This window comes from Lygodium microphyllum, unplaced genomic scaffold, assembly GCF_053477565.2.
Source record: "Lygodium microphyllum isolate KBCC unplaced genomic scaffold, Lygodium_microphyllum_v1.1.10 scaffold_34, whole genome shotgun sequence".
Taxonomy (NCBI): Eukaryota; Viridiplantae; Streptophyta; class Polypodiopsida; order Schizaeales; family Lygodiaceae; genus Lygodium; species Lygodium microphyllum.
The window spans coordinates 3,476,393-3,498,487 of NW_028229517.1; the positions used below are offsets into that span (position 1 = coordinate 3,476,393).

The 22,095-nt window shown below is 45.8% G+C and overlaps 1 protein-coding gene across 1 annotated transcript in view; it reads left to right on the forward strand.

Annotated features, from left to right (window-relative positions):
- Positions 1–675: 675 nt before the first annotated feature.
- Positions 676–22,095, forward strand: part of LOC148009187 (uncharacterized) — a 40,806-nt gene continuing 19,386 nt past the window's right edge. The window contains exon 1 of the mRNA XM_087673729.1: positions 676–1,050. Within this exon, the coding sequence (XP_087529855.1) occupies positions 732–1,050 (319 nt within the window). The 5' untranslated portion in view covers positions 676–731. The remainder of the gene's footprint in view (positions 1,051–22,095) is intronic.

Sequence of the window (22,095 nt, forward strand, 5' to 3'; positions counted from 1 at the left end):
ATTAGCGAGATTGTAGATGTATCCATGTTAATATTGTTAGAGGAGGTACCCCATGAATTAGCCCAAAAAAGCATACGTGAATAACTTCTCCAACACGTTTATAGGGCATGGGTATCCCATGCTCTAAGCACTATTCCCAAGATCTAAAGTAGTGGGGAAATGTGAAGGCCTACAGATGTTGCTACACAAAGGTGTATGGTTTCACGCAAGTGTGTCTCTTAAGAGCCATTGGTCCCATTGCTATGTAGCTATTCTCTGCCCAAATGGTAGGGTATACTTGCCGTTCCCTCCTGATGTGTATCATCATCTATATTTGGGTAGATAGACAAAGAAGGGATTCACAAGTCAACTTGGATGCCCATGAGGAGGATTTAAGGAAGAATAAGATGGTGACCTATATACCCATGGAATATGATGATGAGGTTCTTCTTCTGGAGCCGCCGTTTCTCTACCTAATTCGTCCCCCTTTAGCAACGACCTCCAAAAAGGTATGTGAGATTACCAACACCTCCCTCAAATTGTCAAATAAACAAGATCCCATAACCTAAACTTGGCCGTAGGTGTCAACCAAGCTGTAATTCGTTAATGGTTTAATTTTTGTAATTTGAACTTCCCCCTCTAATTATTTGGTTCGTTAATGCATCGTAGTTTTTGTAATTTTTGGTCATTGAAGGCGCTAAGCTACAAAAGCTCACTAGTGATGTTTCCGCCTCACAGGCGAGGACGAGCCCATGGCGACCGCAGAGGAACAGCAACAAGGCGAGAAACAGTCGCCTCCATCTCGCCCTTATTCGATCGATCTTACCGGGATAGTCTTCTACACCCTCCTCCTACCATGGATTGCCTCTCTGGCTCTGCACATGTGGCACGGCCGGACGGACTTGTGGCCTGTTTTGGCAGGCTTCGTCATCTTCCAAGCCTTCTGTTCCTCCATTGAATACGCACTCTCCAGCTCGCACGCCCTGCTGCCCCGACTTCCTCGAAGCTCCCTCAACCTCTTCGTCAATACGTCTGTCTCTCTCCTCCATTCCACGATCGTCGGTCTCTCAGGTATTTTTCCTGTAGTCTTATGCTTTTTTGGTTTCCTCCGATCCTGGGGTTCACATATGTTACGACAATGTGTTATCGCCCTTCCCTTTTTGAATGCCCTGTCTTCAATCTTGTGAATTGGGCCGCCACAGATGATGAGCTGCTTCGACTTGTTATGAGTGTTCACAAAAAACTGGGGTTAATGTAGAACAAACTGAGGGTTTTTCCAAATCAAAACTTAAAGAAGACGATTTAAAACCTTGAACTTTACAAAATTCTTAGTTATAAAGAAGGCAAATACAAGTGATTTGATTCAAAAATCCCTCCAAAATTTTGAATTGAAGATATTTGTATCTGCTACCGAAATGTTGTCTGTGAACATTGCTTTTATCTCTATGCCTTGATGAGTATGTATTACAATACCTTTTATGAGACATCTTAGCTGTACATATGTGCAGAGAGTGAAATGGCTGATAGTATATGCATGTGAATAATCATGCAGCCGCTGGTCAAATCTGCACCCTTAGCCCATTTCATTGTGTTGTATAGCAAAAAGTCAACATTAATATGCGGAATTCATAGCACTCCAAAGTTATAGCTGACGAAAGTTTTGTCCTCAAAACCACAAAGTGTGAGTACTGATGGAAAAGACATCACAAGATGTTAAGCTTGCATATTTTCAATTCTATAAGATCGAATGCACTTTGGTGGGATTTTTGAGTTGAATGTTTCTGTATCTGCCACCAAAATGTTTTCTGTGAACATTGCTTTTATCCCTATGCTTTGATGAGTACGTTTTATGAGACATCTTAGTTGTACATATGTGCAGAGAGCAAAATGGGTGATAGTGTATTGAATAATCATGCAGCCTGCTGGTCGAATTTGCACCCTTAGCCTATTTCATTGTGTTTGTAGCAAAAGGCACAACATAAATGTGTGGAATTCATAGCACTCTAAGTCATAGCTGAAGAAAGGATTTCCTCAAAACTGCAAAGTGTGAGTACTGATGAAAAAGAAATCAGCAAGATATTAAGCTTGCATAGCTTCAACTCTAAAGATTGAGTGTGCATTTTCAACTCTGTAAGATTCAAAATTCCACAATCCAACTGTTTTAAAAACAAGCCCTACTGGCACTCTTTTTTCTTTATTTGCATATGTACGTTGAGCGTAATTCGCAGAATTGTGTGCTTGTGGGCAGCAAGTTGCTTTCAACAGTAGGGTGGCTTTTAGCTCTGCTCTGAGTTGTTTATTTTCCAGCCCTCCCACCCTCACATGCAAGGTGCTGCAGTGATGGGCATGACATCAACTAGTGCACAACAAGTTATTGCGTTCCTTTCCAGACATTCAAAGTAGAATGTCCTTGTGTCAACCATCAATGACCCCTGAGTTACCACGTGTTGTCTGCAGGTTTAGAACTTTTACATGTCTTGATCAGACCCAAAAGATTGATTTTCACAATACTAGTTCAAGCAACGATTTCCTCCTCTAGTGCTTGTGGGGGAGTCCTCTTCCTCCTAAATTAGGAGGCCATGATATTTGTACTCCCCAATAGGCTTGTACCTCTTTGGTTAGACATGGGCCTGTTAGCAGTATACATCTCATGGGATAGGCACTGCCAGTGGGTACATTGAGCGCCACATTTAGGCCATGGGCAGCTTCCTTTTCACTGGCAGAGTGATCCTCTCGAGTCTTGCTTCACTGGTCCTCTTGGGCCTTGCTTCAGTGTTGCCTATTTATTGTTAGCTTCACTTATTTGGGTTTTTTTGGCTTTTATTGGGCATTTGGAATTGCACCTGAGTGGGTGGCTGGCTGCATGGATTCTAGCCAACTTGGTTGTCTTGGGTCTCGACTCTCATCCCTTGGCTTATGCAGTCTCTCCACTCTCCCGTGACTCATCTTACATGCCTGCATCCTGTGGAGACATGGAGATTGGAAGCACCCTTATGGTCTACCATTGCCGATTTGGTTTGCACTCACCTTATGCTTTGGTCTATGGATTCCATGGCCTGTTTCTTCAGTCTGCGCATTCATGTGTTCTTGCTTCTCTTGTTCACAGTTCATCTCATTTAGTGTTCAGCAGTTTCTTTCTATTGCTTCCTATTGCATATCTCATTCTGACATGATGTCATTGACCAAGTTCTTGATCCTAGTGCATTTTCTTGCTGCTGTTCCTGCTGTGACAGATCTGCTACCGGCTGGTTTTACTGCTCTGGGGGTCGCAAATTTCTGCATTTTGCTGCTGCACCTCTTTATTTGAGCTTGGCAATCTTCACTCTTGCTGGATGACCTGTTCTTCACCTTGTAATTGCTGTCTACCCCGTGTTTTCACCTGATAATCCTGCACTTTAGCTTCTAAAGCTTTGTTTTTGCAGCAGGTGCCTTTGTGGAGCCTCCATATGCTGTCACCTATCTGTCTTTCACTTTGTTGACCTTGCATCTGGTGGCTTTTCTGTTCCTGCATGTGGCAAACTTTACATGATTATATTTCAGCCTAGAAAGGTGAAACTAGCCTTCAGAAATGATTGTGAATGTAAACTGACTTGCGCATTTTAATTAATCGGCAAAATAAACAAAAAACTTATTGAATAAGAAGGCTATAATGCTCTTGCACAATAGTCAAAACATGACGCCAACTCTAGTCCTAACCCTAAACCCTAAACTCTTGCTGGGTGACCTGTTCCCCAGGCTGGACAACCTGTTCTTCACCTTGTAACTGTTAGCCTGCTCTTTATCATTCTCAGTCTGTCATCTCCTGGTTGTGAGCTCCTGTCAGAGTCTGACAGGAGACAGAGAAGCTCTGTCAGTTCATTTTGTGGCTGTCCTGGTTAGCCAGCAGCCTGTGGGTGTCATACAGCCCAAACTGGGCTGTTTTTTGTGCAGTCTGCCCATTTTCTGGGCAGTCAGCCAGATCTGGCCAAAGTCGGCCAGATCTGGCTGGTCGGCCAAATCTGGCTAGGTCGGCCAGATTTGGCAGGTCGGCCAGTTTTCTGGCCTGGGGGCTATATATAGCAGCCCCCCCAGTCATTCCAGCATTATGCTCTGCAGGTTCAGCACTGCCTCCGTCATCTCCGTCTCCGGCATTGGTGCTGCCACTGCTTCCAGTCTGTCCTGGTCCCCTCACTGACGCTCCGGGCTGCGTGCAGGGACTGCTCTGTCCATTTCAGTGTATTCAGCATTCATCTCAATCAGTGCAGACTTTCTTCCTTCATTCTCTGCTTTCTCTCTCCTCTCCTCTGTGTTCGTGTTCTTCTTCCGCTGCGCACTCTCACATGGTATCATCGCCTGATTGAGAGCACGGAGGACATACCCTCAGGAGTGAGATACCCTACTGCTGCTGCAAACTGATCAACAACTGCCAGGCGACTTCTACAGGAGGCCTTTCAGCCTGCGTTTTGCTGCCCACGCTGTCTGCAGAGGCTGCCATGTCATCCAGCAACACAGAAATCCTGCGTTTTCCATCAGGTTGTCCCTCTTGTTGCTGGGCGACCTCCCTACAGGCTGCGTTTTGCTGTCCTGCTGGTCGCTTTCACTCCAGGCGGCACATTCCTGCTGGCGACTTCTTTCCTGGTGCTGGTGGTCTCTTTCCTGGTGATCGACATCAGTTATCTTTGCGTTTTGCAGATTCAGGTGTTTGTAGGCACTCTTTGCCTGCGTCTTGGTGGTTGGTGACCACATTGCTGGTCCTATTTCGACAGCGGCACAACTTTCTTTGGTATTTTGCAGATTGGAAGATGTCTTACCAGTTTTCAGGCTTTGAAGACTCAGAGGATGAACTTCTTTCTCATCATTCCTCTGAGCGGAGGCGGGATTATCGTGAAGTTCGACATCGGGAAGAACCTCCTCGCACTCGTCCTTCTTCAGTCCATGCATCTCAGAGGGTTCCATCTACCGCGAAGGTTTCTTCAGTGAAGACTGCTTCAGATGTGCGGATGCCTTCCTTGATTCCCTCTATTCAGGTGCCGATTCTCCCTTCCTTTTCGAAGGAAGATAAGTTGGATGGTTCCAACTACTCCCTATGGTCATGCAAGGTGGCTTGCATACTCGATACCTTTGACCTTTGGGAGCTTGTTTCTTCGCCCATCGACCGTCCCCCCGTGGATTCGTCCGATGGCACCTCTATGGACCGTGCAGCCTTATGGGATAGGCTCAACTCTTGAGCCCGTTCCTTTCTTTTTATGAGTCTCCATGATTCTGTTCTTGTACATGCTCACAGGTTACAGACCGCGGCGGAAGTGTGGACGAAGCTTGCGTCTTTGTATCAGCACAAGACATTTGCCTACAAGATTTCCCTGGAGAAGAAGTTGCGGATGCTCAGTCTTGATGGTTCTCCTTCCATCAAGGAGCACATCACGAAGATGAAGGATATGCGAGGCGAGCTAGCCTCTCTTGGTCGTTTGATATCGTCTGAGGATATGGCGATGATTCTGTTGACTCAGCTGCCATCACCCCGTTATGATGTCTTCTACACCAGCCTCATCACTTCGAGGACCCGTGAGACACTCCTATGGGAGGAGCTTTCCCCGCTTGTCTTGGAGCATGACGAGCGACTCAAAGAGGTGGGAGCCAGTGGCTCCACCAAGGCATTTACGGCCGGCACAGGTGGCGGCAAGAAGAAGAAACAAAAGAAGGAGAAGGCCAAGGACAAAAAGGAGGAGGACAAGAAGGATGCGAAGGAGAAGAAGCCCAAGTGTCCCCATTGTGGAAAGGGCACTCATCCCGAGGAGAAGTGTTGGCAAAAGTATCCCCATTTGAAGCCTAAGGAGAAGGACTCGAAGGCGGCCCCAGCCACAATAGAATTTGCGTTTGTGCATGTCTTTGTTGAGGATGACACTGCCCTAGCTTCTACCACACAGGAGAAGCCTTGGCTCGTCGACAGTGGAGCATCTTCACATATGACCTTCCGTCAGGATTGGCTTCAGGATCTTCGTTCTAGAGGGGGTACAGTCACCATTGGTGACAATTCTACAGTTCCTGTTCGAGGCGTGGGGATTTTACCTATGTTTTTTGACAGGCGGTCTTCCTCCGCCAAAGTTCTCTATGTCCCTGATTTGGGTTTTAACCTATTATCTGTGCACGGCCTTACTCAGTTAGGTACCCGAGTCATTTTTACTCAGGATGCAGTCACAGTGGAGGATGCTTCTACAGGTGATGCTCTTTGGACAGGTACACAAGAGGGTGGGCTTTATACGCTCACAGCTTTGGCTGCGCGGACTTCCCATGAGCTTGGGCTGCTTTGGCATGCTCGGTATGGTCATTTGAACCTCGATTCTCTTCGCCGGGCTTCTAGGAGGAAGATGGTGAAGGGACTTCTTGATTTCCCTCCTCTACACACTTTGTGCCCTAGTTGCTTGAGGGGCAAGCAGCACCGGCAGCCTCACCCGCAGGTTGCTTCTAGGAGGGCTACTTCTCCGCTTGAGTTGGTTCACACCGACCTTTGCGGACCTATGGGCACGGCCTCCCTTGGGAAGGCCAAGTATTTGATGTTGATTGTGGACGACTTTAGTCGTTATGTGTGGCCTTATTTCTTGGAGTACAAGAGCGAGGCGTACTCCCGTTTCTGTGAGTGGCAGGTGTTTGTGGAGACCCAAACAACTTCCCAGGTTCGTGGCGTTCGAGCTGATCACGGTGGCGAGTTCACTTCTCACCTTTTCTCTCAGTTTTGCAGGGATCATGGTATTCGGGTGGAGTATTCCCATCCGAACACACCATCAGAGAATGGTGTGGTGGAGCGTGCGAATCGGACCATGATTGAGATGGCCCGATCTATGCTGGAGTATAGGAGTCTTCCTCATTTCCTTTGGGGTGAGGCGGTGGCTACAGCGGTGCATATTCGCAACCGCTCTCCGACTTCGGCGTTACAGGACATGACTCCGTATGAGGCTTTCTTTGGGAAGAAGCCTTCCGTGTCCCATTTTCGCATCTTTGGGTGCGATGCTTTTGTCCATGTGGACAAGAAGAAGAGGAAGACGAAGTTCGACTCTAAGTCGAGAAAGCTTATCTTCGTTGGTTATAGTACGACTACGAAGGGATATCGGCTCTACGACCGACGACGCGGAAGGTTGAGGTGAGCAGGGATGTGATCTTTGATGAGGCTTCGGCCTCTGAGGATCCGATTGATGGTTCCATTACAGATGTTTCTTCATCATCGACGGACCTCCCCCCCACCTTCTCTCCCTTCCCTTCCTTCCAGGATGCCCCTTAGCACCCCCCCTATTCCTCCTCCTTCGGCTTCCCTTTCCCCTTTGGTGGATGTGCCTCCGTCTACTACAAGCTCTTCTACCGCCACTTCGGGATCTTCACGGGATATACAGCCTTCTTCAAATGCGGAGGATCTACCTTCACTCGGTGAGGGGGAGTCCCTCTCTGATTTGGGTGCTTTGCAGGTTCCAGAGACCCCCCGGTCTCCCTCACCGCAGCAGGAGTCTCTCAGGATTCCTTTATGGTATCGCCGGCTTATGCAGGATTCAGGTGTTACTCACTTTCCTGCTTCTTCTACAGGTCCACGTCGATCAGCATGTTTACAGGCCCAGCGGGACAGTTCACTATGTGTGAACTATGCTCTTATGTCAGATTCTTCAGGGTTCCGAGCCTTCCACTGTGGAGGAGGCTCTTGCACAGGATATTTGGAGACAGGCTATGCAGGCTGAGCTCGATTCCATCGAGCGAAACCATACGTGGGAGCTTGTTTCGCGTCCCGCGAAACGAAAGGTGATTGGTGTGAAATGGGTCTTTAAGACCAAGTATCTTGCAGATGGCTCCTTGGACAAGCATAAGGCTAGGCTTGTTGCCAAGGGTTTTGCACAGCGTGCAGGGTTGGACTACTTCGAGACTTTTGCTCCTACAGCTAGGATGTCCACCATCCGAGTTCTTTTGGCTCTTGCTGCTCACCACCGTTGGCCTGTCTATCAGATGGACGTCAAGTCTGCTTTTCCGAATGGCGTTCTTGAGGAGGAGATTTATGTTTCACAGCCTCCTGGTTTTCTTGTGCAGGGGAAGGAGGATCATGTCTACAGGCTACGGAAGGCTCTTTATGGCCTAAAGCAGGCTCCTCGTGCTTGGTACCAGTGGATTGACCGCTTCTTTCTACAGAGTGGCTTTGCGCTCTCTGCTTATGATCCCAACCTCTACTTACGGGTTGTGGCTTCTCTTTCGGTGTTCCTTATCTTGTATGTGGATGATCTTATCATTATAGGGAGCGACACTCAGCAGGTGGAGCATACACGGTCCATTCTTCAGCAGGAGTTTGACATGACGGATCTAGGGATCCTTCACTTCTTTCTAGGCCTGGAGATCTATCAGATGGCACAAGGCATTTTTATCTCGTAGCACAGGTACATCTCCGAGCTTCTTTCGGAGTTTGATATGGCTGAGTGTCGGCCTATCTCATGCCCCATGGACCCCGAGTCCAAGCTTTTGACAGCTGGACTTCCTCTTACCGATCCCACCCGTTACAGGTGCCTTGTCGGCTCTCTTATCTGGTTGCTTTACACTCGGCCGGATATCTCTTTTGTGGTGGCTTTATTGTCTTCTTTTATGCAGACTCCTACCCAGGATCACTGGCAGGCGGCCTTGCGGGTTCTTCGCTATTTACAGGGGACTCGATCCTTCGGGATCATGTATGGAGATGGGATTACCCTTTCTGGATGGAATGATTCTGATTGGGCAGGTGATGTGGATTCGAGACGATCCACTACAGGTTATGCTTTCACCCTTGGATCTGGTGCTCTCTTGGAGCAGCAAGAAGCAGCCTACTGTGGCACTTTCTTCTACAGAGGCTGAGTATCGGGCCCTATGTTCGACCGCTATGGAGGCAGTTTGGCTCCGTCGCTTACTCGTGGAGATTGGCTTTTCCCAGACCGGACCCACGGAGCTGCGCGTGGATAACCAGAGTGCTCTTGCTTTGGCCAAGAACCCGGTGTTTCATGCTCGCACGAAGCACATTGAGGTTCAGTATCACTATGTTCGAGAGCGGATCGTGGATTTGGAGCTGGTGGTGGTCTATTGTCCTACGGCGGACAATGCAGCTGATCTCTTTACGAAGCCTTTGCCTCAGGCTTCTTTGCTTCATCACATGCGGTTCTTGGGTCTTCAGACTCTCCCAGGAGTTGAGAGGGGGTGTTAGCCTGCTCTTTATCATTCTCAGTCTGTCATCTCCTGGTTGTGAGCTCCTGTCAGAGTCTGACAGGAGACAGAGGAGCTCTGTCAGTTCATTTTGTGGCTGTCCTGGTTAGCCAGCAGCCTGTGGGTGTCATACAGCCCAAACTGGGCTGTTTTTTGTGCAGTCTGCCCATTTTCTGGGCAGTCAGCCAGATCTGGCCAAAGTCGGCCAGATCTGGCTGGTCGGCCAAATCTGGCCAGGTCGGCCAGTTTTCTGGCCTGGGGGCTATATATAGCAGCCCCCCCAGTCATTCCAGCATTATGCTCTGCAGGTTCAGCACTGCCTCCGTCATCTCCGTCTCCGGCATTGGTGCTGCCACTGCTTCCAGTCTGTCCTGGTCCCCTCACTGACGCTCCGGGCTGCGTGCAGGGACTGCTCTGTCCATTTCAGTGTATTCAGCATTCATCTCAGTCAGTGCAGACTTTCTTCCTTCATTCTCTGCTTTCTCTCTCCTCTCCTCTGTGTTCGTGTTCTTCCGTTGCGCACTCTCACAGTAACTGTCTACCTTGTGTTTCTACCTGCTAACCATGTGCTTCAGCTCCTACAGCATCTATTTTGTATCAGCTTCCTTTTTTGAGCCTCCAAATGCCTTTGCCTACTTGTCCTTCACTTTGTCGACCTTGCATTTGGTCGTTGGTATGCTCCTACATGTAGTAAACTTTATCATGATTGTATTTCAGCCTTAAGAGGTGTGAAACCGGCCTTTGTAAATAATCTAAAGGGTAGTGAACATAAACTGACTTGCACACATGGAATAATCAGCATAGGCTCATTGAAAGGAGAGCTATAATACTCTTGTACAGTATACAATGGATGATGCCAATCTTAAACCCTAAAGCTTAAACTCTTGTTGGGGACTTGTTTCCTAGGCTGGATGACCTGTTCTTCACCTTGTAACTACTGTCTATGTATTTATTGATAATACTATGCTTCAGCTTCTCAGCTCAATTTTTGCAGAAGCTGCCTTTGTTGAGCCTTTAAACATTGTTGCCTAGTAGACAACACATGATAGGCCCCAAAGGTTGGTACCCCTATATGGTATTTCTTTATCATTATTCAAAGTTTGCAAGAATCACAAGTGGTTTGTAGTCACAAACCAATCCTCTCTCAATGCTAGCGATTGCCATGCGTCTTGCATTTGAATCAACCAGACTTGTCTCAAGTGTAGTGTCCTAAGTTGCTTGCACCAACCTCGATCAAGTGTGTAATAAATTTGTGTGTTTACACTCTAACAAGTGTACTGGTTATGAATACACGTTGTCCTCCGTCTGTGTGACCTAAAACTGTGACATCATCCATATATCAAAGCACAAGAGTGTATACAAAGGCACAGGTTGTGAGCAACTAGCCAAGTGCTCCATGCCTCCCTCCTTCTAGTAGGATGCAATGTGTATATAGCAAGTAGTGTTGAGATGGAGGAGAGGCAGTCTATAAATAGGCAACAATAAATCAAAACAATGATCAACTCGGGCAGTCTCATTAACGAGGCCAGAAGTGCAAGTCGGCCAACCATAAATGTGTTGTCTACTTAGAAATGCAATGCACTCGAATATGATTCTTGTAGAGTCATGATATGTACAATGTTAAACCCTCTCTTTGATCAAAGATCCTCCATAATATATACAAGAAATGACAATCATACAGAACCTTGGATATCCGAACAGTGGGTGATCAAGCTACCACCAAGGTGCCTTGAAAAGACATCGATGTTGATGTTGATTGTACCAATCCTTGACCATAGAGTGAAATAGTTGAATCTTGATGCTTATTCATAACTTTGTAGAAAGCACACTATGACCATGGATTCCCTACCTTTGCTCGAATTGCCAAAGTGTCCTCTCATGTGGGAGTAGACTAGAAGCAAAGATTGCTTTGTCTCACCATGAATATTTGAAAGGAAAATTGGCTCTAGGATTTGAATCTCCAAACTTGAGCAGTGTCTGTAGTAAGCCATGCTCAAGAGTCACCACACTTGTATATGGATGATGCTCACATGCCCCACCACCACCACCGCCACTCGCTCACTCTCTAGCACTAGAGAGTCGTGAGGGGTAATGGCACCATTATGGCTAGAAGAATGGTTCTAAGGTTATTGTGACCTTTGTGCATGGCCAAAATTGGAGTCGAAAGTCCATGAAGATGAAGAGTTGGGGTAGGCCTTGCCCTGGTAGCAGATATGTCAGATCATGTGTGAGTCTGTGCATGTAGAGGTTGGGCACATTATTTAGGATAGTTTAGGCATTTTTTATGGCCTTCATATTGGTCATATTCAGCATTTATTGTTGGTTGACTAACGTTAAATGGTGGCTGACCTGATCATATTGAGGACACATTTTTGTCCTATATATTCAGGCTCCACCTCACACAGTCACTCATTTGCTATCACACATGTGGAGACTTCGTGGAGAGAGAAGCCAGTGCCGGTGCCCACGCAGCTAATGACTCACTGTTGTATGCAACTGTCTCGTGTTGGATTATGGATTCCATTTTCCAAGCACCTAGTTGTCCACGTCTGACAGACGGATCAACTCGTTCGATCCGTCCTGTCCAGTACGTTATGTCCGATGGAAACTGTTCGACTGTTTTAAGTGTCTGTTTGCGACCACTTGGGTTCACTTTTGGGGTAATTTGTAGGTGTTGTTTAGGCTTCCTCTCCACAACACACTTGTACATACCCCAAATCTCTCTCTCTCTCTCTCTCCCCCCCTTACCTCCCTTCTAGCAATATAATCTCTCTCTCTCTCTTTCTCTCTCTAATTTCATATTCAAATTTCAAGCTCAACTTTCAAGCCTTCTATTCTCAAACTCCCTCTCCTTAAACTCTCTAACCCGACTCCCTAAAGATCTCCTTTGCCATATCTCCACCTTGCCTCCACTTTCAAGCTCTCCATTGGTCACCCTCTCTATCCTCAAGCTCTTAATATGTAAACTTCTAGTATAAAGTCTCTAAATGTTTAAAGTATATTACTTTGAGCCCCAACATTCGGTATAGGTATTAAAATTATATGTTCAATTTTTTCATCGAACGTAGCATCAAACATAGGTCCAGGATTTTTTAGCCTGATTAGTATCGTACTAGTATCGAATGGTACTAATTGGATGCCATCGGACGTGACAACCTTGCCTAAGCATACATCTGAGTTCTCATCTGTATTGTGTTCTTCAATGTTTTGTGTTCTCATCTGTATTGTGTTCTTTAATGTTCTTTCTTTCCCTTTCTCTTTTGTCTTGTGTTTCAGCAGTTTATTACAGGAGATGTTTACGCTTCCATTGTTGCTCCACTTCTGACATGGTATTAGATTTCAAGTTCTATGCTCCTGATGTGTTTTCTTTATTGATTTCGGGATTGTTTTGACCATTGTTGATAAGGTGATTACTGCTCCAACCAGGCGACCTGTTTTTTCTTGCGTTTTTACTGACGTCAACATCTGCACTGCTTGCGTCAGTCTCTCTATTGCTTGTGCATTAGTTCTACCTTGCGTTTTGGTGTCTTTGTATCTCCTCCTAGTTGGGTGATTGCATTGTTAGGCCGTTTTTTGTTGTTTCAGGCAGTTTTTGACTGGTTTTTTGACTTTTCGCAACAGATTTCTTCTTGTTTTGGTTAGATTTTGGTGAATATTGCATGTGAACTCTCATTTTCTGCAGTCTGTGTTTGTGGATTGGCTGTGTTCAATCTTCAAATACCTTCTTTTCTCTACTTCTCTTTTAAATTCTCTATAGATGGCTCCTCTGTGCACATTCATTGATGACAAGTTACATGGACTTGATTATCTTACATGGAGTGCTGTGCTGAAGGCTTGGTTTATATAGAAGCGGTTATGGTATGTGGTTTGTGGAGCTATTGCACGTCCTCAATGGCCTTCTCTTGTTCCAGTTGATTTTGATGAAGATATCCATGAGGAAGCGGTGCGTACATGGGATTTGGACGATGCTCGTATTTACTCGGCCTTTCTTCGGTGTATTTTCAAAGACATCCTATTGGTGGTGGTTACCTCTTGTAGGACATCTTTTGAAGTATGGACGAAGTTGCAGCTGATGTATGCGGTCCCTTCCACCATGAGGGTGGTTACTCCTTATAGACAACTCCAACAAATTCCGTTCGAGGCCAAAGATACTATCTAGTCTTTTGTACTTCGTGTGACCCCGATCCAAGGCCAGCTTCGGCAAATGCAGTTTGTCCTTCTAGAGGCTCATCTTATTGGACTTGTACTCTCTAAACTCCCTCTAGTGTTCGATGGAGTGGCGAATGCTTTGAGGGCACATACATCATCAATTCCTATTTGTTTTACATATATAACCTTGATGTTGCTTGAGCATGAGGTATCATTGCAGTCATAGGGGAGACTTTTGTCAGGTTTTAGTGTGCATGGATTCCATTTCCCAAGCATACATCCGAGTTCTCATATGTATTGTGTTCTTTCTTTCCCTTTCTCTTTTGTCTTGTGTTTGAGGAGTTTATTACAGCTTATGTTTACGCTTCCATTGCTGCACCACTTTTGATATGGTATTAGATTTCAGGATTTGTGTTCCTGTTGTGTTTTCTTGCTGATTTTGGGACTATTTTCACCCTTGCTGATCAAGTGGTTACTGCTCCAACTAGGCGACCTGCTTTACTTGCGTTTTTTGTTGACGTCAGCATCCATACAGCCTACGTATCCATTTCAGCCAGCGTTTTGGTGCCTTTGCATCTCCTAGCTGGGTGCTTGCATCATCACACCGTTTTTACTATTTTTGGCAGTTTTTGATTGATTTCTTGACTTTTTACAGCAGCCTTTGTCTTGTTTTGGTCAGATTTTGGGTTATATTGTATGTGAACTCTTGCTTTTTGGAGTCTGTGCTCGTGTTTTGGCTGTGTTTCCTCTCCAAATACTTTCTTTTCTCTACTTTTTTTCTAAATCCTCTACAGATGGCTCCTCCATGCACATCCATTGATAACAAGCTCCATGGACCTAATTATTATGCGTGGAGTGCGGTGATGAAGGCCCGGTTTATCCAAAAGCACTTATGGTACGTGGTTGGCGGAGCTATGGTACGTCCTCAATAGCCTTCTCTTGTTCCTTATGATTTTGATGAAGATAACCATGAGGAGGCAGTGTTTACATGGGATTTGGATGATGCTCGTGCTTATTTTGCCTTACTTTGGTGTATTTCCAAAGAAGTTCTACCAGTGGTCACCTTCCGCAAGATGGCTTGAGACGTATGGTTGAAGTTGCAGTTGATGTATGAGGTTCCTTCCACCATGAGGGCCGTTACTCTCTATGGCTAGCTCCAGCAACTGAAGTTTGATTCCAAAGACACGATCCAATCATTCCTACTTTGAGTTACCCAACTCCAGGACCAGCTTCGCACTATGCAGTTTGCTCTATCAGAGGCACATCTTGTTGGTACGGTACTCTACAAGCTTCCTCAAGAGTTTGGAGTGGCGAATGCTTTACGGGTGCGGACATCTACAACTCTTATTAGTTTTCTTTATATGTCCTCGATGCTACTTGAGCATGAGGCGACTTTGCAACTACAGGGGAGACTTTCGTCACATTATGGAGGTTCGGGTGAGGCTCTTGCAGCTTCAGAGAGGGGTTCGACGATGAAGAAGAGGCCTAGTGTTACCATTGTGGCAAGAAGGGTTATTTACAGAAGGACTACAATGAGTTAACGGCTTTCAGGAAGAAAAAGGAGCAGAAGACGAAGCGGGATGCGGACTCCTCTGACGAGTCATCATCTGCCTCAGATTCCGACTCAGCTCCTTTGACCAAGGCGAATTCCAAGGTGTGGAAGGGATCCTTTTCTTCGGTTCGTGGAAAGGGCTTGGTGGCCCCTTCTTTAGTTGCTTTCTAGTGGTAGTGATGTGGTCATCTCTCACGACTCTCCAGTGCCAGAGAGGGAGTGTGAGAGGGTGGTGAGATGGGGCAGCCGTGCCTCATCTATATTTCTATATAGATGCACAGGATCCAGAGAGGGACATCCCTGACGCATCGACCGCAGTGTGGTAGGTACAAATCCAGAAGCTAGGATTGACATTCAGGTTCATGATAGGATTGATATCTAGGTTCATGATGGGCTGTTTATTTGACAGAGAGTGGGCTTGGTTCCTAGTAATGAGCTCATATGAGGGGACATTTTGGCGGTCTAGCCAAAGGCGACGGGGAATCCATGGTCATGTATGTCCCAAAGGCATTTTTAACAGGTGGTTCACGTTTGCTACTGAGAGACATTGGGACAAACATAGAGATATGCTACGATCTTCTCTATTTTTAGGAGCTAGTATGATCGACCTCGACATCAGGTTCTCTTCGCGGCACCTTGGTGGTGGCTTGATCACCCATTGCTTGGATATCCATGGTTCTACTTGGTGGTTCTATGTTATATGGTTTAGGATCCATTCTCATTGTACCATTGTATTGTATCAGATTACCCATGATCTAAGAGAGGGCTTTAGCAGATATGTAAGCTCATGTGTGAGTCTGTGCATGCAGAGGCTGGGCACATTATTTAGGATATTTTAGGCATTTTTTATGGTCTTCATATTGGTCATATTCAGCATTTATTGTTGGCGGATCTGATCATATAGAGGACATATTTTTGTCCTATATATTCAGGCTTCTCCTCCTCACTCCATCACTTATTTGCTATCACATGTGGAGACTCAGTGGAGAGAGGAGCTAGTGCCGGTGCCCATGCAACCAGTGACTCAATGTTGTATGCGATCGTCTTGTGTTGGATATATGGATTCCATTTTGCGAGCATACATCTGAGTTCTCATCTGTATTGTGTTCTTCAATGTTCTTTCTTTCCCTTTCTCGTTTGTCTTGTGTTTCAGCAGTTTATGACAGCAAATGTTTACACTTCCATTGCTACTCCACTTTCGACATGCCCTTTTTTCTCCTTCTAGTTTTGCAATGCTGCTAGTTGGTTGCAATCCTTATAGAGATGCCTTCTTACCACAAATGTAGCATTGACTCTTCTTTTTCTTTTGCATGTCACCCCTTTATGAAGAACGAGATGCCAATCTGCCTTTTGATTGTAAGGCGGACTCATGCTCAAGTGCATTGATGTCATGTGTTGGAAATTGATGAAAAATTGAATATTTGAGCTTGTAAGGCATTTGCAACACCATCAAATGCTAGCGGAAGCTTGCAGAGAATAGTTCCCATCAAATGGTCTTTAGGATGAGTAGACTATAGACTCATAAATCGTCACTGCCCATTAGCGAAGAGGATTTCATGAGTATAATAACCGATGGTATAATAGATGTGCTTTAATTTTTAAACTTTCCGGTTTAGGGAGGAGAGTTGATGAAGGAAATGTATATATAATATGGTTGTTTTGAATTGTGCCTAGTGCTTTTTTGGAGAAATTCTATTGGAAGAAAAGGGATCATGTAATGCTATAATGATTCTTGAACCATACATTGTGATTATAGTGAAGTGTTGTTTTCTCCTTAAGATTCTAATGCGAAAGGGTTGTTTTAAGTAGCATTATTGTTTGATAGAATTGTTTGCGTATTGATATGGTTATTTGTGGATGTGATTGAAGAGATGTATCTTTGAGAGTGTGTAACGGAAGAGAATCATGAACAGAGAGAGAGAGAGAGAGAGAGAGAGAGAGAGAGAGAGAGGAAGCAAAGGATGAGGGAAGAAGAATGTTGATACAATGATGATGGATTGATCAATCCTTGCACGCAACCCAAAGCGTCAGTGAGGGCACTAGATCAGGTTGATGACGATGGCATCACCAAGCACGGAGAGTCGGAGTGTGCACTTGCAAAGAGAAGACTGAAGATTGAAGAGTGTGTGTGTTTGCCAAGTGGGGGGTTGGCTAAAAATAGCCATAAATGTCCAAATTTGGCTAACTTGCATCAGTGGGGGCCAAAAATGCTGGCCGACCAGCAATAAATTCTGGTCACATAGAAAGAAATGCCAAAAAAAATAGGGGACACCTTGGAAAAATCCTAGATGACAAAGGCAATGTTTAGCAAGTGTAGGCAGACTATGGAAAGTAGTAACTGGCCTAGGAATGCACACAGGAAGCTGACAAATAAAGAAAATGCACCTAAACTGCCAAAGCTCATATGTCCTCGTCAAACTTTGACAAGAGCTCACAATCAAGAGATGGTAGGCTAACATGACTAATATAAGTAGGCTAACACCCCCTCTCAGATCTTGGGAGTGTTTGAAGACCCAACAACCTCATGTGATGAAGCATAGAAGCCTTGGGCAAAGGCTTCGTGAAGAGATCAGCTGTATTGTCCTTTGTAGAATAGTAGGCCACCGCCAACTCGAAATCCAAGATCCGCTCTCGAACATAGTGGTATCGAACCTTGATGTGCTTCGTGCGAGCATGAAATCCAGGGTTCTTGGTTAGAGCTAGATCACTCTAGTTGTCCACATGCAATTCCGTAGGTCTTGGTTGCGGAAAGCCAAGCTCAGCCAACATGTAGAGAAGCCAAACCGCCTCCATAGTTGTAGAACATAAGGCACGATACTTTGCCTATGTAGAAGAAAGGGCCACAATAGGCTGCTTCTTGCTGTTCCATGAGATAACTCCAAATCCAAGGGAGAAGGCATAACGTGTAGTGGACCTCCGTGAATCCACATCACTTGCCCAGTCATAATTACTCCAACCAGAGAGACTACCCCCCTCTCCATACATGATCTTGTAGGATCAAGTCGCCTCTAAATAATAAAGAATGCGTAAGCTCCAATGCTTCTGAGTGGGAGTCTTCATGAAAGAAGACAATAGAGCCACAACAAAGGAAATATCCGGTTGAGTGTGAACATGTGTAAGGGAAACTCCGGCTGCCAAAAGCTTGAACTCTGGGTCCATGGTGTTGAGCTGAAACATGCATTACTTGCTGATTAGCCTCTTAAACAGCCCCAAAACACACTTAAAAATTCTCTTTTAGAGTAAAACCCTAAAACAGGGAGCGGTTTGAGAGAGTTTAGTGACAACCCTAATTTTTCGGGCGCCCTTCTACATCTATAAATAGAAAGGTTGCCTCCATTCAGCCTAATTTCGTATGTGCAAGTTTCACACTCTCTAGTGCAGATTTCAGCCATCAGTCTACCTCCACGTGGCTGTCCTGCCCTCGCGACTGCCGCCACCTCTCCCTCCAACCTCGCAGTGCCGTGGCGCCTTCTTCCAGCTGTCCCCCATTGTCAGGCGCCATCTCCTAGGCTGAGTTTGGCCTCTAGTTGCCATCGTCAGCATCTCCAACATCAGGTGACATCCTACAGCCTGCGTTTGTATCCTTTTGGAGCTGCTTGGTGTCATCTCGCCACTCTGCAGCTGTTGCCCCTGTCTCTGACAGCCCCTGGTGTCAGCGTTTTGCAGTTTCTTCTCTCTTCACACTTCGATTGGTGGTCACAGACTTGGGATCCGTCTCCGGTGGATGTCACACTCCCAGATTGCTCTGTCCTTGAGCACACTGTATACTCTTACATTCATTTACAACATTCATTCACTTTAGAGTCGCGTTTTCTCTCTCCCTTCTTCTGTTTGTGTTTGAGTTTTGAGTTTTGCGTTTAGGGTTTGAGTTTTGCCCTCTGTGTCTGTGTCTGTCTCTTTGTGTTTCTGTCGTGGTCGTACACTCTGTGTCCCCTCAGTGCAAACCCTAGCAGTTTTCTTCACATAGTATAAGAGTTGGTGCTCTTCTAAAGAGTATCTTGCAGATATTGTGGAGAGCTAGTCTTTGTGCGAGGCACACAATACGACTCGTAACCGAATCACAATGTCCCAGACACCTTCTTCTCTAGTTCCTATGATGTCTTATGAGGCTTCTCCATCATTGGAGGCCTTGAGACAGTATTATGGACTCGGTGAGGAGGACGACACTCGACATTCACCCAATTTCACTAACATGAAAGAGGAGGACTTTGAGGAGTACTATTGCAACAAGTACGGTAATGTTTACATCCCTCCTACCAGTTTTGCTACCACATTTGGATTGGTTGGTGAGGTTGGCCACCTCTCCGATCATGGAGGACATACGGCATTCGGAATGTGTGGCAATTCATCTTCATCATCTCAGCCAGGTCCAATGTTAGGTTTGCACAATTCTTTTGTGTTGCATGAATCAAAACCCTCGTTTGTTTCTTTTTTTGAGGTACAAGATCCGGATGGCTTTGCGTATGTGAACTTCAATAGAGGGGGACTCACGAAGCAGACGAAATATAGGTACATCTACAGCTTTTGTTTCATTTGAGTATATCATATACACTTCTTACTTTTCTCCCATCCCACCCTTTTCTATATCACACCTTGATCACCTCTCATAATCTTTCCAAAACCTTGGATTACACTCCACATTTGCATTACACACCCTAGGGGTTGGATCTTCCATCTCCGATCCTAGCATCTTTTCCTTCTCCACCCCATTCTCTATCTCTTTGCACTATGGTACTTTGTTAGGGGGAATGCCATACTTTAACACAGTGCCTCTCACCTTTTAGCAAAGGAGCACACCCATTACTCCTGGGTCGACTGTGATGGGCATCCCCCTCACTATCCTCAGCTTCACATCTCACATGACCACTCAAACGCAGGGGTTCCGTCCTCAACTTATGGTGCATCTTCACTCTCTCCTTGGGTCACACCTACGCAGGGATTCCCATTTGTTGCTTTCCGTGTTCCTATCCCATCTCCTTGGGTTTCTCATGTGGCTACCATGCCCATGCCTAGTCAGCCCATCTCTACCTATGGATCCATCTTGCACACTACCCGCATGCCTGGTAGGCACTCTGGGGCCCATTTCCAAGTGTACTCCACTCCCCTATCCTACCCACACTACACTTTTTCACACTATCCATCTCTGCGCACTACCACTCCTGTTGCAACGGCCAAGAATGCCTTCACGGACAAGACGCGTTTTAACGGGTCAAATTTCACCACTTCGGCTAATTTCATGCAACAAGTGCTTGAGTCTCAGGGTCTTTGGGACCTCGTCATTGGTCTAGAGTCTATGCCAGACCCTCGACTAGCTCACCCTGACTACATCCGTCAATGGAGAGCCCGTAATGCCACAGCCAATGTTGAGCTGATGCAAGGATTGCTTCTTGAGTTTCACTCTCAGTTGCAGCACTTCTTGCTTGCGTCAGAGGGTTGGAGTCACCTTCTCGATCGCTATGCAGCTCGTGATCGTACTTGGCGCATCAATCTCGACTTTGAGCTTCAAGAGTTCTCTATTAAGAAAGGGGATGATCTGAAAGTCAAGCTGGCTGAATATAGGCGGTTACTTGTCGAGTTCGCTACTGTTGGCTCTCTTAAGTCAGATGACGATCATGTTACATTCTTCTTGAATAAGTTCAAAAAATACTTTAATTTCATTCAATACATCATCTTCCAACCTCGATTGCCAACCTTCTACGAGTTTGAGTGCTAGTTCTTGCGTTATGCAAGGCTGTATGATCAAGTCCACAAGAAATCCTCATCACAGCCTTATTCAGAGCAGAGGGGGTTGGTTGCCTTTTCTTCGGAAGGGAAAACCATCAGTGGCAAGAACTTGCAAGATACGAAAGCAAGCCAATCAAAGGGTGACTTCTCTTTCTCAGATGGAACCAAAGAATCTAGACCTATTTGGTAGCAACTCCCTAAGAAAAACCGGTTTCACACACTGCTAGAGAGCATGCCATGTGGACGAGGAGTGTCGTTCCAAGGCCCAAGGTTTTCCACCTAAAAAGCCTCAGCAGAGCGTCATGATTGCACAGTCCAGTGGGGCTACGTCTTTCGCTTCTGCTTCATCTGCTCCTTTAGCAGCCGTTGTTGCTGCTGGACATGTGGCTCGAGTATAGCCTTAGCAGCCCATCTCTCTCACTACCCCTGAGGGATTGGCTGATTGGTTTGCGGGTTTTGATCCCGTTGCACTTCATGCATCTATCTCATCTTTCTCCCCACCTCATTAGGCATTCCCTTGGCAGAGCCCTGCTACTGGACATATGCGATAGTGGCCATCTTCTTAGACTAGCATGTCTCTATGTCCAATCGGATACCCTAGGTCAGTCTAGTATTTATTTTTCGCACTCTTAGAGTTGGGCCCATAGGATTCATTGTTCTTACCTTTTCCATTCTTTTGACTTCCTTGTATTTACTCACATACATACACATTCATTGCATTTCTTTTGAGTTAGATTTTCTTTCTTTTATGTTTTGCTTTGGAGCATCTCACCACTAACCTCTGTGTTTGTAGATTCTCATCTCTTTTGTAGGGTTTTGTCTTTTCGTGTAGGGCTACCTTGCATATTGCTTTGGTCCTATCTGGGCTAGAGACGTGGGGATGCGCACCGTTCCTTTCATAGTTTCATCATCCTAGGAGTGCTTGCTCTTCTTCTAGCATGGCGGTTTTCCCTCTCGAGGCGGATTGTGCAGCATTTCTCTTGATGCTATCATGGCAGTGATTTCTACCTTGCTCTTTTAGCGGGGTGCTTCATCCACTTTCTTTTCTTTCATTCCTTATGGTTCTCGGTACCATCCAAAGACCGACATTAGGCTCCTCTTCCTTCTTCGGCATCTACATCCAGGTTGAGAGGGGGTTCCTACCCTTCTTGGTATTCTACAAGCTTTAGCACTTTGTCTTCAACATTAGCTTCTCCCCCTTGTTGTATCTTACCCTTTGTATTGCATAATTTCATCATCTTTGTACTAGGGCACTTGGGCAAGTGAAGAATTTTCCCACGAGAGACATTGTCCAAGTGGCACTTGTTGCATGAGCATTCTTTAGCATGTAGCATACTTTGGATCTTATCGTGCAGAGCATCACTTGGGCGGATCCTAAGCCGTTTCAACCGGTGGCTGTTGTTACCACACCACCATCCTCCATCACATGGATACCTCATCACCTATTTTTTCTCATCATCGACACCTTGAGTGGATGGGTTAGCTTGTTCTGTTTTGTGATGTGTTGGTGGGTGTACCCT